General features: G+C 37.7%; 1 protein-coding gene across 3 annotated transcripts in view; it reads left to right on the top strand.

The window, feature by feature from the left end:
* Positions 1 to 1,490: 1,490 nt before the first annotated feature.
* Positions 1,491 to 12,243, top strand: part of rrp36 (ribosomal RNA processing 36) — a 14,061-nt gene continuing 3,308 nt past the window's right edge. Inside the window, exons 1-7 of one of the 3 annotated variants that reach the window (XM_017439403.3) lie at positions 1,491 to 1,614; positions 2,909 to 3,312; positions 4,220 to 4,352; positions 4,444 to 4,510; positions 4,608 to 4,712; positions 4,806 to 4,883; positions 8,759 to 8,876. In XM_017439403.3, the coding sequence (XP_017294892.1) occupies positions 2,925 to 3,312; positions 4,220 to 4,352; positions 4,444 to 4,510; positions 4,608 to 4,712; positions 4,806 to 4,883; positions 8,759 to 8,876 (889 nt within the window). In that variant the 5' untranslated portion in view covers positions 1,491 to 1,614; positions 2,909 to 2,924. Of the gene's footprint in view, positions 1,615 to 2,891; positions 3,313 to 4,219; positions 4,353 to 4,443; positions 4,511 to 4,607; positions 4,713 to 4,805; positions 4,884 to 8,758; positions 8,877 to 12,243 lie in introns of all 3 variants that reach the window. The other 2 variants (XM_017439404.3, XM_017439405.3) reach the window with 2 other exon arrangements.

Genomic DNA, 12,243 nt, shown 5'->3' with positions numbered 1-12,243 from the left:
TCTTTGGGGCACTTTGCTGACACTTTGAGGTGATGTGTTTTCCCACATTTTATTTCATGATTGTCTCCCAAATGCATTTGGTTTATTTTATCTTTGTAATAACTGGTGTTTTTTCTCTGCTTTTGGTAAAATAAAACTTTAAATTTAAGGTATTGTCTCCTCCCGGTCTCTTTCCATCAACCAACTCAGGTGAGGTAAAGGCAGAAGAATGCAGGTGAAAATCCTTACCTCAACAGGGGCTGAGGGTTGTGGGCAGGGGTGTTGGCTGTCAACCTCTGTCATCCTGGCTATACCCAGGTTATAATAAAAGAAGCACTAGGATTTCAAGAGGCCTTCGCATCAGGTCAAATTAAAAAATACATACAATCCAAACCAGCAAAACGGTCTGAGCATTTTTTTTTAAAACAAACTTTATTTATTATAAAAAATACAAGTTTAATTGGTACTACAATTGAAGTGAATTGCCTTTTACTGTTGTTTAACATTAGGAACAACCAATGTAAGTACACAATAAAAGCAGGTAAGACAGAGTACAAATAGGTTGAATAAACGCATATCCATATGTACTACAAAAATATTGCACTAAGATATCAAATTTGGAGCACAGAGCAGCTGTTTTAACAACCTTTCTATTACTTTTGGTAGATGGTGTTCTAAAATTAATTTAAAAAAGCAGAAAAAACGTGTAGATTTTAAAACTTTGTGAACACTTCACGAATATAAAACTTCCCTAATATGACAAGAAAGTTACATAAAAAATATTCTTCTTCCACAATGCTCTGATAAACTTTTGACTGAACAATTGCGGTCGATGGGACTTTTACTTTGAAGGCGGAAATTGCTTTATCGAACTTCCGGGAGTGACCTCTGCAGGATTTTTTGCTGGGTACCAGCTCATGAAGGGGTTAAAGGAAATGAAAAAGCAGATAAATTAGCAAAAAGGGCCTTAGAAATGGCAATAACAATTAGAATTCCTTTTGGGAAAGGAGAAGGGAAATCACGTATTAAAAATAAAGAAATAGAAGAATGGCAAAAAAGGTGGAATGAAGATAAGAAAGGGAGAAGATTATATAAAGTGCAAAAGTCAGTATTAACTACAAATATTAATGAGAGAAACAGAAGGGAAGAAGTAATTATGACAAGATTAAGAGTAGGCCACACCTATTTAAATGACACCTTATATTTAATAGGGAAGAAAAACAATGATAAATGTGAAGGATGTGGTGAGAAAGAAAATGTAGAACATATATTAATGGACTGTAGAATATATGAATCTGAAAGGGAGAATTTGAAAAGAATAGTTAGAAGGACAGGTCAAGAATGGAGTCTTAAAGGAATATTAGGAAATGATGGAAACATAAAGGATATTTTTAGACTAAGGAAAGCATTATTTATTTTTCTTAAAAATACAAGATTAATAAATAGAATTTAAGAGATGTAAAGAAATGTTGCTACACACTCGTGTACAGTAGGTGGCGGTATGCACCTTAAAGTTGCTTGCAATCCGCCATAATATAAAAGAAAAAAGAAGAAGATCTCTGCAGGAGACATGGACACACGTGGATAATAATGGAGTTCAGCGAAATAAATCCTTAACAACATCCCTATATTCAGGTAGAACAAATTTAACCTCAGTTACGAAGCGGTGTGAGTCGTCAGAGATGAAAAGATTTGCTCCTTTGGTTAGAAGACGGCGCGACGTCGTGTTCAATAAAACATTTAAAAAGTGATTTTTTTATGTGTTGACCGACTGTAAAAAACAACGGAATAGCAGTTTTTAAAACTAAGACATTGAATTTAATATGACATAATGTCACTCGCAGAAAAACAGTAAATAGGACTTGTTTGTAATGTTTATGACGTTTATAGAATACAACGTAGACATAATTTTATTGTAAGAATTAGACTGTCACTTTGTATATATGTGATGTCGATCACAAGTGAGTCTATTATTGCCCAAGATATTTATCTACAACCATTATCGGGTGGGGGAAAAATCTGCCTCAACATGTCAATAACTTTTGATTTGAGTTTAACTTTGAATTTGTAGTTCAGGTAAACACGGTGGTTAACAGCTAGCATCAGTTAGCATCAGGCTAGACTGTCATTCATTGAGGGCAAAACTGCTTAATAAACGCATTAAGATGAAGTATGTGTAATATTTTGTTCATTGCAACAATTTATGTCTCACTGATAGTTTGTTTTAGGGTCCAAATTTGTGAAAAATTTGGAATTTAATGTGAGTATTTACGAAGTCTGGATAAATATGGAAAAACGAAAAAGTTTGTAAAAACATTGGTGTTTCCAGACTCTTAATACCTATTGCATTTTTTAAAAGACAAATATTAACAGCTAAAAGGAAATAGGGAACACAGATCATTTTGTATTGTGAGTTAATACTGTTTGTAGTGTTATTAATAAAATACAATGACATCGTTTAACATGTATGAAAAAACAGAGAAGATTAAAAATTTGTATGTAAGGTGACTAAGTTTCTAATCCAAAAATATGTTGCCTAAGCATAAAACTTAAAATAAAACAAAGCAGTATTTAAGTATAAATATCTCTTTCACTAGGTAGTTGATTATCTATACAAGGTGGATTGAAAAGACAAATAAATCTTGAACAAAAATAAAAAAAGAGGGAAAAAATTCTTTAGACATAAATATAAAATAAACAGCACTATTGCAGAAACATACTAAATTACAGTAAATTTACATCCATTTTGATTTCAAAATGTGCTTCAAAAATTGATACAAGTATGGAATATCTGAATGAAAACAGTGTGGGGAACCTGGTTTTTATTTAGTAACACATAAGTGCTCTATTTTCCTGAGGAAAATGTTCTGTATTTATTATTATTATTTTTACTGTATTTGTATTTTTAAAAGTTTTCTGCATCTTCCAGAAGAACATAATTGAAGATGAAGAGCAAAGAGAAGACGAGGCGGGAACCGCTGGTTCCAAAACGGAGGACTGTGGCGAGCAGCAGCGATGATGATGATTCTGATGTGGAGAAGAACTTTGCCCTGCTCACCAAGAGAGAGGACGCAAGGGGAGGGACTGAGGAGCTGGACCACCAAGAAGAGGGAGAGGAGGAATGCAGTGATGAAGAGGAGGAAGCTGAGGAAGAATCAGATGGTAGTAATGACGACTCGGATGAGGGTAGTGAAGACGAAGAAAGATCAGATGGCCAGGAGGAAGTGGGTGAAAGTGGTGAAACCTCTGAGGACGACCTGAAGGATGATGATGAAGACCCTGATGATATTGGCGGTGTCGGTGAGATCCAAACTAAAGAAGATGTCAGAAAAGGTGAGACTGAATGTTTATATATTATCACTTCTCAAAGCTCTGTGTAAATATTTGTTAATTCTGCAAAAAATAGGAATAAAGACAACCTTGGACAACCTTTTTGGGGTCACAGAGTCCACCTGAACTCCTCAGACACACATTAATTCAAAATAGAATCAAAAATTGAGTGAATTTTGAATTTTAAACAAGAAGTCAAGTTTTCTTGTGCTTTCACACAGGTCAACATTAGCTTTAATAGTGGTTTTCTTCTGTAGTACATTTCTATTCTGAAGAACATGTTCTGTTGGTTGTGTGCAGCCACTCAGGGATGATTGTTTGTACAGTGGTGACACACTGAATCTTTAGTGCAGTTAAGGCTAATTCTTGTGTTGGTTTGCACAATATATGAAAATTTAATTGTCACCATAACATCAGTAAGTTCTCTGTGCATAATGACTCTCAGCTTCAGCAGCATCTTCACAAGGTCTTCTGCTTTTGTTTTGGGGTTAATTCACACATTTCACACTAAAACACGTTCATCTCAGGAACACAGAACCTTCCTTCCTGAGCAGTATGACAGCAGTTCATTCAGATGGTGTTTATACTCGTGTATAAATTTTTGAACAGATGAACCTTCAGGCAGCTGGAACCAATTCTTTTGGTTGAATTCTGCCTGAATTCAACCAAAGGATGAACCAGAGTTGGGGAGGATAATAATTCTCTTCCTTGTAAACTTGAAAACAATCCTCAACTTCTGATAGAATCCAAGAATAATGTATTTATGTGAACAATTCATTCTTAAAGCAATAAAACACACACTTCAATGTTTTCTTCCTAATTTGTTCACCTTGCTAGTGAGAACTTCATAAAAAAATAATTGTAAGAGTTTTCCAATTAACGTCTACACTATGTACTCTACCTTGCTCAGAACTGTCCAACATGTCATTTGAGGACATCATGAAGCTGCAGAATCAGGTGGGAACCAAAGTTTACAACGAGATTGCTTATGGAAGCAAAAAGAGTTGGGATGCCAGCAAGAAGAAACGACTGAACAAGAACAGGTCTGTGGTTCATCTTCATCATTAAGATCTTAAAAATGAAGCTCAGCTTCTACGTGATTCAGGTTATTGGAGAGTGTGTTTGTCATTTCAGGCCAATGGAGATCTCTGCTAAAAAGCCAGCGCCTTTCTTACGTCAAGTTGTTCCTGCCAAGAAAGCAGTGAGTGTGGAGAATCTTTTTTTTTTTTCTTTGCATTTACAACACTACATATCCAGCCTTTAGCATTTACTTTGACACCTGTTTGTTTTTCTTTTAGGCAAAGAGAGATCCTCGATTTGACGACCTGTCTGGGGAATACAAACCGGAAATTTTTGAGAAGACATACAAGTTCATTAATGACATCAAACACAAAGAAAAAGAAGTGAGCAAACTAAAATCTGCTGTCTGAATTTAGAAAAGCGCTCTTATAGATTGAATTCAACTGTAAACTGTAGAATCTGTTGTGTGTGTGCAGATTGTCCAGAAAAGGCTGAAGAAGATGAAGAAGAACAGTCAAAGGAAGGAGAAACTGCAGTTCCTGCTGAAAAGATTGGTGAGGAGCTGCATCAGTCCTTTCACCTACGTTTGTTGTTCTTAGGAGTCTTTCGTCTCTTGTTGCTTGTAGTAACTAGACCCTACAGGATTTCGCAATGTTGGGATCGCAACTATTAACGCAAAATCAAGCAAACTCTGTGAAATCGCAACTTTGTCCAAAACACCGCGACTTTCCCGCAACTTCAACCAAAATAACCCCAAATAACTCACGAAGAAGAGATGTGACGTCACATCCTGTTAACATCAGAATGCTGGGAGCATGCGGGAGCAGCGACCAAAGCCAAAATGTGCGCTAATGCTTCACATTTGCCCACAAAGATTTCGGCAAAATACCGCAGTGAAGTTAGTTTTAAGTTGGATATTGGATATTCGCGCTCTGCGGAGTTGGCGGGGTCTAGCTCATGGCTAACCCAAATGTCGGCCAGCCATTCCCTAAGTGAACCACCACGCGTGAGAGATGGGGCTGGCAGAGAACGGCTGGCCGACATTAGCGTTCCTGTTTCGGGTCAGCTGTGAGCTAGACAGCGCGAATATCCAACATCCAACTTAAAACTAACTTCACTGCGGTTGCAAACCAGTTTCCTCCCCAGCTGCACGAGAGTGGGGGGGGAAGCTGTTTTGCATGTCCTGCAGTGTAATCATGGAACATAAACGCATCGACAAACACTTTGTGTCTGCAAAACATGTGAGGAGAGCTGCAGACGACGGACAATCCAGAAAGGGTCATGAATGTCAGTTTTTAAGCTAAGTTCTCAAATAAAGCACCTTTTGATAATTTCAATGTTTGTTGGTAATTATCTTACAAAACTAGTAAGTATTTTTGATTTATATATTAAAATTTGTTTTTTTTAATTGATTTTAGTAAAAAAAAATCGCAACTTTTCATCGCAACTTTTAGGAAAATGTCAGTTGCCTTGCAGCACAGAGACAATGACTGACGTTTTTCAGATTATCTGACAGGTTATATAGTATACATTAGTCCCTCCTCCCTGCAGGCGGCAGCTTTCAATTGCCTTCTTTTTATCTTTCCACCAACTATCCTGACAGATTTCTAACCGTGTATAGTTCAGGTGGTTCTTCATGCCATCCACCTCCGACCCAAGTGTTAGACTTGTGAACTCAGGTGTTCACACAATACACGACTAAAATTCAAATCTCTTTAGGTGTGTTTTTAAAAAATTATCTAGTTTAATGATTTCTGAATTACCTACCACATAATGCACTACTGTAACAAGATAATGTGTTTAACAACAAACTTCTGATTTCATTGTACTTCTTTGTGATTACATGACATGTTTTCATACATCAACTTTAACAAGTTCAACCAGTTCTCTTTATCTCCCTTTGGGTGATTTATCTGCCTTCCCCCATATGGTGAGCTGAAACGCTGTGCACACACCTATACATACACTGGACCCACACTGTGCACACATGGCCTATAAACACCAGTTCACATGCACATCTCACAGTAATTGTGGTCTCAACCACAGCCTGGGTGGACAGACTCAGACTGAACACTGTGCGCACACACAGGTGGGCAACCTTCTAACTTCTGAACTTTAGATTTAGACTCTATGTGAAACTTTAACTAAACTTCTTAACAATTCTAGACCATTATATCTTCAATATATCTCTTCTAAATCATTATATTTTTAATTTATCAGCAATCTAATCAACAAACCTCTACACTACTGTGCTTTTAGTCTATAATTAGTCTATAACTATTCTTACCTTTCTAACCTTTTTCTCTACCGTAATCATGGTTACATGCCTTCACAACAAAGGCAAGTGCAGGAAGTGCAGTTTGTCTTATATCACCTTTGCTCTGCAGTGATTGCCACACAATGACCCTTCAAAGTAAATCCAGTCAACATAAGTTATGTTACAATGTCAAATCAGTTTTGACAAGAAAATGCAAAGAAGTAATTAAAGTACAATGAATCTAACTAACACTTTTGAACATAATATATTTCATGTTTTGTCTTGAGAACTTATTATGTCAATATGCATCCAGTTGTGCATAACAGTAACCACTACTACCAAAAACTGCTTTTTTCAGCTGTTGCCTTTAGAGGTCTCCGCAGTAGATCATCTGCCTCCATCTCACTCTATCCCAGCCTCCTCTTCTGTCAAAACAGCCCTCTACATTTCCTCCTTCACTACATCCATGAACCTTCTCTGTTGTCTTCCTCCTTTTCTCCACCCTGACAGCTCATAATCAATATGTTCAGTCCCTCCTCTGCTCATGTCTGAACCAGCTCAGCCTCACCTTTTACTAATTCTACAACACATTCCCAAAAGGTTGTGATAGTAAAACTTCTATCTATAAATAGATGTTTACATACAATGTACCAATAGACACAGAACCATCTTTTCCCCTTACTGACATTAAATAAGAATAAAGCTTTCCTGTTTTAGGTTGGTTAGAATTCCCAAAATTATGTATTTTTTTAGTTTGTTTGTGAGCCACCAAAAAAGATAAAAGAAGAAGCAATTCTGGTTCTGGCTATTTCATTTTACCTGATGCAAATTGATAAATAACATCTATTTCCAATCTGATGTTTTATTAAAACTAACTGGACAACCTGACAGAATTAATAACATCTTCTGACCAAATTTGAAAGTGAACTGTTTACCAAAATAGTTTAAAATGTCCAAATTCTTGCATGAATAAGAAACTGAAAACATTAATCCTAAAATCCAAACATTCTGTTTAGAGGACACTTTTGGTTTAGATAAACTAACAATCACTATTTCACCTTATGTTATTAAAGCATTACTTGTTGCTTTATTTTATCATAACAAATCCTCATTCAAAGTAATTACTTAGTCATTCCTCACAAAATATTCCCCAAAATCTTAGTGTTAGTCTTATTTTTGTTGTCGTCTTAAATGTTTATTGTTGATTCCATTTTCTTAAATTGAGTTTTAATGTTGTAATAAAACCTTAAAGACAAATTTGTTTTCCTCCTTATTCAGAGGAAAACATTATGATAAAGGGTTCCTGTGATGAATGAATTTCATCCTTCAGTTCTTGAGAGCTGATAAATTTTAAGTTGGATCTCAAGACTGAACTGCCCACTCTTTACAATGATTTTTGTTATCTAAAGCTACAAGTTTACTGTATTTTCCGGACTATAAAGCGCACTTAAAAACCTTTAATTTTCTCAAAAAACGACAGTGCGCCTGATAATCTATAGCACCTTATATATGTAAGAAGTTGTAATGTTTTTGGTAAACTACAAAGCCGCACCGCTTGCAGCGTTAAGGCTCCGTTATAGTTGCACAGGGCTCCGTACACGGCGTGCGGACCTGAGTGAGCGGTTTAGGCGTTTATACTTGAAGCTTACATCGGTGCAGTATTCTTCCCTGAGTTTTGAACCATTTGATTATCTTTGTGATCTCTCATAGATGGGTCATATAAATGCTGATACATGCGAACCAGCTCCACTAGAGCACCAAAATATCCATTTTGAATAGAGCCTGGCGCACGCGGTCCGTGCCAAATCACAAAAATGATGATTCGCCTTATATATGTCAAAAATTAGAAAATGGACCATTCTTTGACAGTGTGTCTTATAATTCAGTGTTGTGCCCTATAGTGCGGAAAATACGGTACATATATTTTTTTCATTTGGTAACACTGACTTTAAACTGGTCTTTGCAAACTGGTTCATTATTAGTTTTTATGTAATCTTGTTAACAGACAGACAAAGAAACAAATGTGAACCTTGGCGGACACAACAAAGGGGTCACCTGCTGGATCCCAGCATTTTACAAAACTTTCCATTTTTAGATTCAAAGAGAAGGGTGGCTGATCGGTTCTCATGGAAGAGGTTAATTTTTAAATGCTTTGACTGTGATTTTGGGCAGGAAAACCAGGAGCGAGCAAGACTGAGCCGAGAGCAGCAGAGGGAGAGAGAACTGCAGTTCAAGAGGCAGCAGAGAGAACAAGCCAACCAGGGGGATCGTCCGTTCTTCCTCAAGAAATGTAAGAACAAGTTCTTTTTCAAAACTATTCTGTCCTTGAGGAGTGGCTCCAAGTTCTTCTTAGAACCCGTAGCTGTGATGGTCTTTAACATTTGTCTAGAAGTGGACATAAATCCACCTGAATGGATCGCACTTGTAGTTCTCAAGGTCTACAAGCACCACTTCTGAACATGTTGAGGTCCACAGACACCACCATTCTGACTGATGTGAAACATTTTTAATTCAACATTCTCAAAACAAGTCTCTGGCCACACACAAAACAAGAACATCAGTGATCACTTTATGCCAAGATCAGAATAAATGCCACTGCATGTTAACTCTTGTGTTCCATTAGAGCAGTGGTGTCCAATCCTGGTCCTGGAGAGACGCTGTCCTGCAGGTTTAGTTGTTTCAGTCACTCAAATCAGGAGTGTCAAAGCAGAGAAACACCTTAAACATGCAGGATAGTGACCCTCCAGGACCAGGGTTGGACGGCACTGCTTTAGAGGGAGCTTGTGTGCCACCAGTGATCCACGAGGTTAAACAGATGCTTCAAAAGGAGTCAGTTGTGCTTTATTGTATGAGACGTTGAGATTCTTCCAAATTTGTAGAATCAGAATGAAAGAACTAATTTTCTCATACTTCAAAGTTTCTGTTTGGGGCCAAAACAGAACTGTTAGATGGTTGTACAGTAAATTGAAAAAGGAGGTTCAATGTGCTTTATTTCATAAAAACATGAAAAGAAGTGTGTCAACACATTATTTCTAGTTTTAGAAAGTACAGTCATGGCCAAAAGTTTTGAGAATGACACAAATATTATATTTTCACATGATCTGCTGCCCTCTGGTTTTCATGTGTGTGTGTCAGATGTTTTCATCACATACAGAAATACAATTGCAATCATATTATGAGTAACAAAACCTTTTATTGACAGTTAGAATGAGTTAATGCAGCAAGTCAATATTTGCAGTGTTGACCCCTTTTCTTCAGGACCTCTGCAATTCTCCCTGGCATGCTCTCAATCAACTTCTGGACCAAATCCTGACTGATAGCAGTCCATTCTTGCACAATCAATGCTTGCATTTTGTCAGAATTCCTAGGTTTTTGTTTGTCCACCCGTCTCTTGATGATTGACCACAAGTTTTCAATGGGATTAAGATCTGGGGAGTTTCCAGGCCATGGACCCAAAATCTCTGTGTTTTGTTCCCTGAGCCAGTTAGTTATCACCTTTGCTTATTGGCAAGGTGCCCCATCATGCTGGAAAAGGCATTGTTCATCACCAAACTGCTCTTGGACGGTTGGGAGAAGTTGCTCTCGGAGGACATTCTGGTACCATTCTTTATACATAGCTGTGTTTTTAGGAAAGACTGTGAGAGAGCAGACTCCCTTGGCTGAGAAGCAACCCCACACATAATTGGTTTCAGGATGCTTTACAGTTGGCATGAGACAAGACTGGTGGTAGCGCTCACCTCGTCTTCTCCGAAAAAGCTGTTTTCCAGATGTCCCAAACAATCGGAAAGGGGATTCATCAGAGAAAATGACTTTACCCCAGTCCTCAGCAGTCCACTCCCTGTACCTTTAGCAGAATATCAGTCTGTCCCTGATGTTTTCCTGGAGAGAAGTGGCTTCTTGGCCGCCCTCCTTGAGACCAGGCCTTGCTCCAGGAGTCTCTGCCTCACAGTGCGTGCAGATGCACTCACATCTGCCTGCTGCCATTCCTGAGCAAGCTCTGCACTGCTGGTAGCTCGATCCCACACCTGAAACACTTTTAAGAGATGGTCCTGGCGCTTGCTGGTCTTTCTTGGGCACCCTGGAGCCTTTTTGGCAACAATGGAACCTCTCTCCTTGAAGTTCTTGATGATGCAATAGATTGTTGACTGAGGTGCAATCTTTCTAGCTGCGATACTCTTCCCTGTTAGGCCATTTTTGTGCAGTGCAATGATGACTGCACGTGTTTCTTTAGAGATAACCATGGTTCACAGAAGAGAAACAATGATGCCAAGCACCAGCCTCCTTTTAAAGTGTCCAGTGGTGTCATTCTTACTTAATCATGACAGATTGATCTCCAGCCCTGTCCTCATCAACACCCACACCTGTGTTAATGGAGCAATCACTGAAACGATGTTAGCTGGTCCTTTTAAGGCAGGGCTGCAATTAAGTTGAAATGTGTTTTGGGGGATAAAGTTCATTTTCTAGGCAAATATTGACTTTGCAATTAGTTTATTTAATAAATGACATGCATTGTTGGTGAATTCTAAAATTAGATATAACCAATAAAATACGAAACAAAGGTACAAAGCAGTCAACAACCAGTGTCTCTGAGCCTTTTTCTCCTGTTTTAAAGAATACTTTGAAATACCTTGAAATTCTGGAGCAAAATGTGCTGCTCAGTGTTAGAAAGCTTTGTCTCGGTCTCAGGTCATGGGTCCTCCAACAGGATAATGACCCAAAACTCACAGCTAAAAACACCAAGAATGGCTCAGAACCAAACATCGGACCATTCTGAAATGACCTTTTGAGCCCTGATCTAAATCCTGTTCAACATCTGTGGAAGGAGCTGAAACATCTGGAGAAGGAACCCTTTAAACTTGAGACAGATGGAGCAGTTTGTTCAGGAGGAGTGGGACAAAACACCTGCGGACAGGTGCAGAAGTCTTAGAGAGAGTTACAGAAATCACCTGATTGCAGTGATTGACTCAAGAGGTTGGATGACAAAATATTAAATTATGGGTACCAGCCTTTCTTTTAAAGCCTCTTTTATTTGTCCATTTTAGTGTTTTTTTTTTCTTTTTATTACTTTTGTCAGTTTCAAGTTATTTCAGTGACGTTTGTGTTATTCTGTGTTTACCACAGGGGTTCAAACAACAGATTTGCCTGCATCTGGATATAAGAACTCTTGACTTTAATGCACTTTAAGAAAAAAATGTTACCAGTTCCTCAAAAATCAAGGCCTTTTTTCATCTGTACATCATCACTATATATACTGAGACTAAAGTTATACACAGACACTAATTGTGTGAATGCTTTTAAGCATTCACACCATTGTTTTCCTGTTTCTCTTTATTATCTATTATCTATTATTGTGTGAATGCTTTATAGCATTCACACCATTGTTTTCCTGTTTCTCTTTATTATCTATTATCTATTATTCTTCTTTCACTATTCCGTACGTTTTTCGGCATCTAACTCGTTCCGCAATTTTTCAGCTATTTCAACCGTTCATATATCAAAACGTCCAGCTCATTAATGACAAGACCGCTATGACTTTTGGTATTGGTGCAATTTTGGCTGTTTCAGATATTTAGCTTTTTCTGCCATTTTTTTCTCATTGAAAATGAATGGAGCTGTGTTCAACTCTTTGAAATTCAGCTTTTTTCTTTCTGTTTCCG

This window comes from Kryptolebias marmoratus, linkage group LG6 (genome assembly GCF_001649575.2).
Source record: "Kryptolebias marmoratus isolate JLee-2015 linkage group LG6, ASM164957v2, whole genome shotgun sequence".
Lineage (NCBI taxonomy): Eukaryota > Metazoa > Chordata > Actinopteri > Cyprinodontiformes > Rivulidae > Kryptolebias > Kryptolebias marmoratus.
The sequence above is the reverse complement of the archived record's forward strand: the minus strand, read 5'-3'. Positions and strand labels throughout refer to the sequence as shown.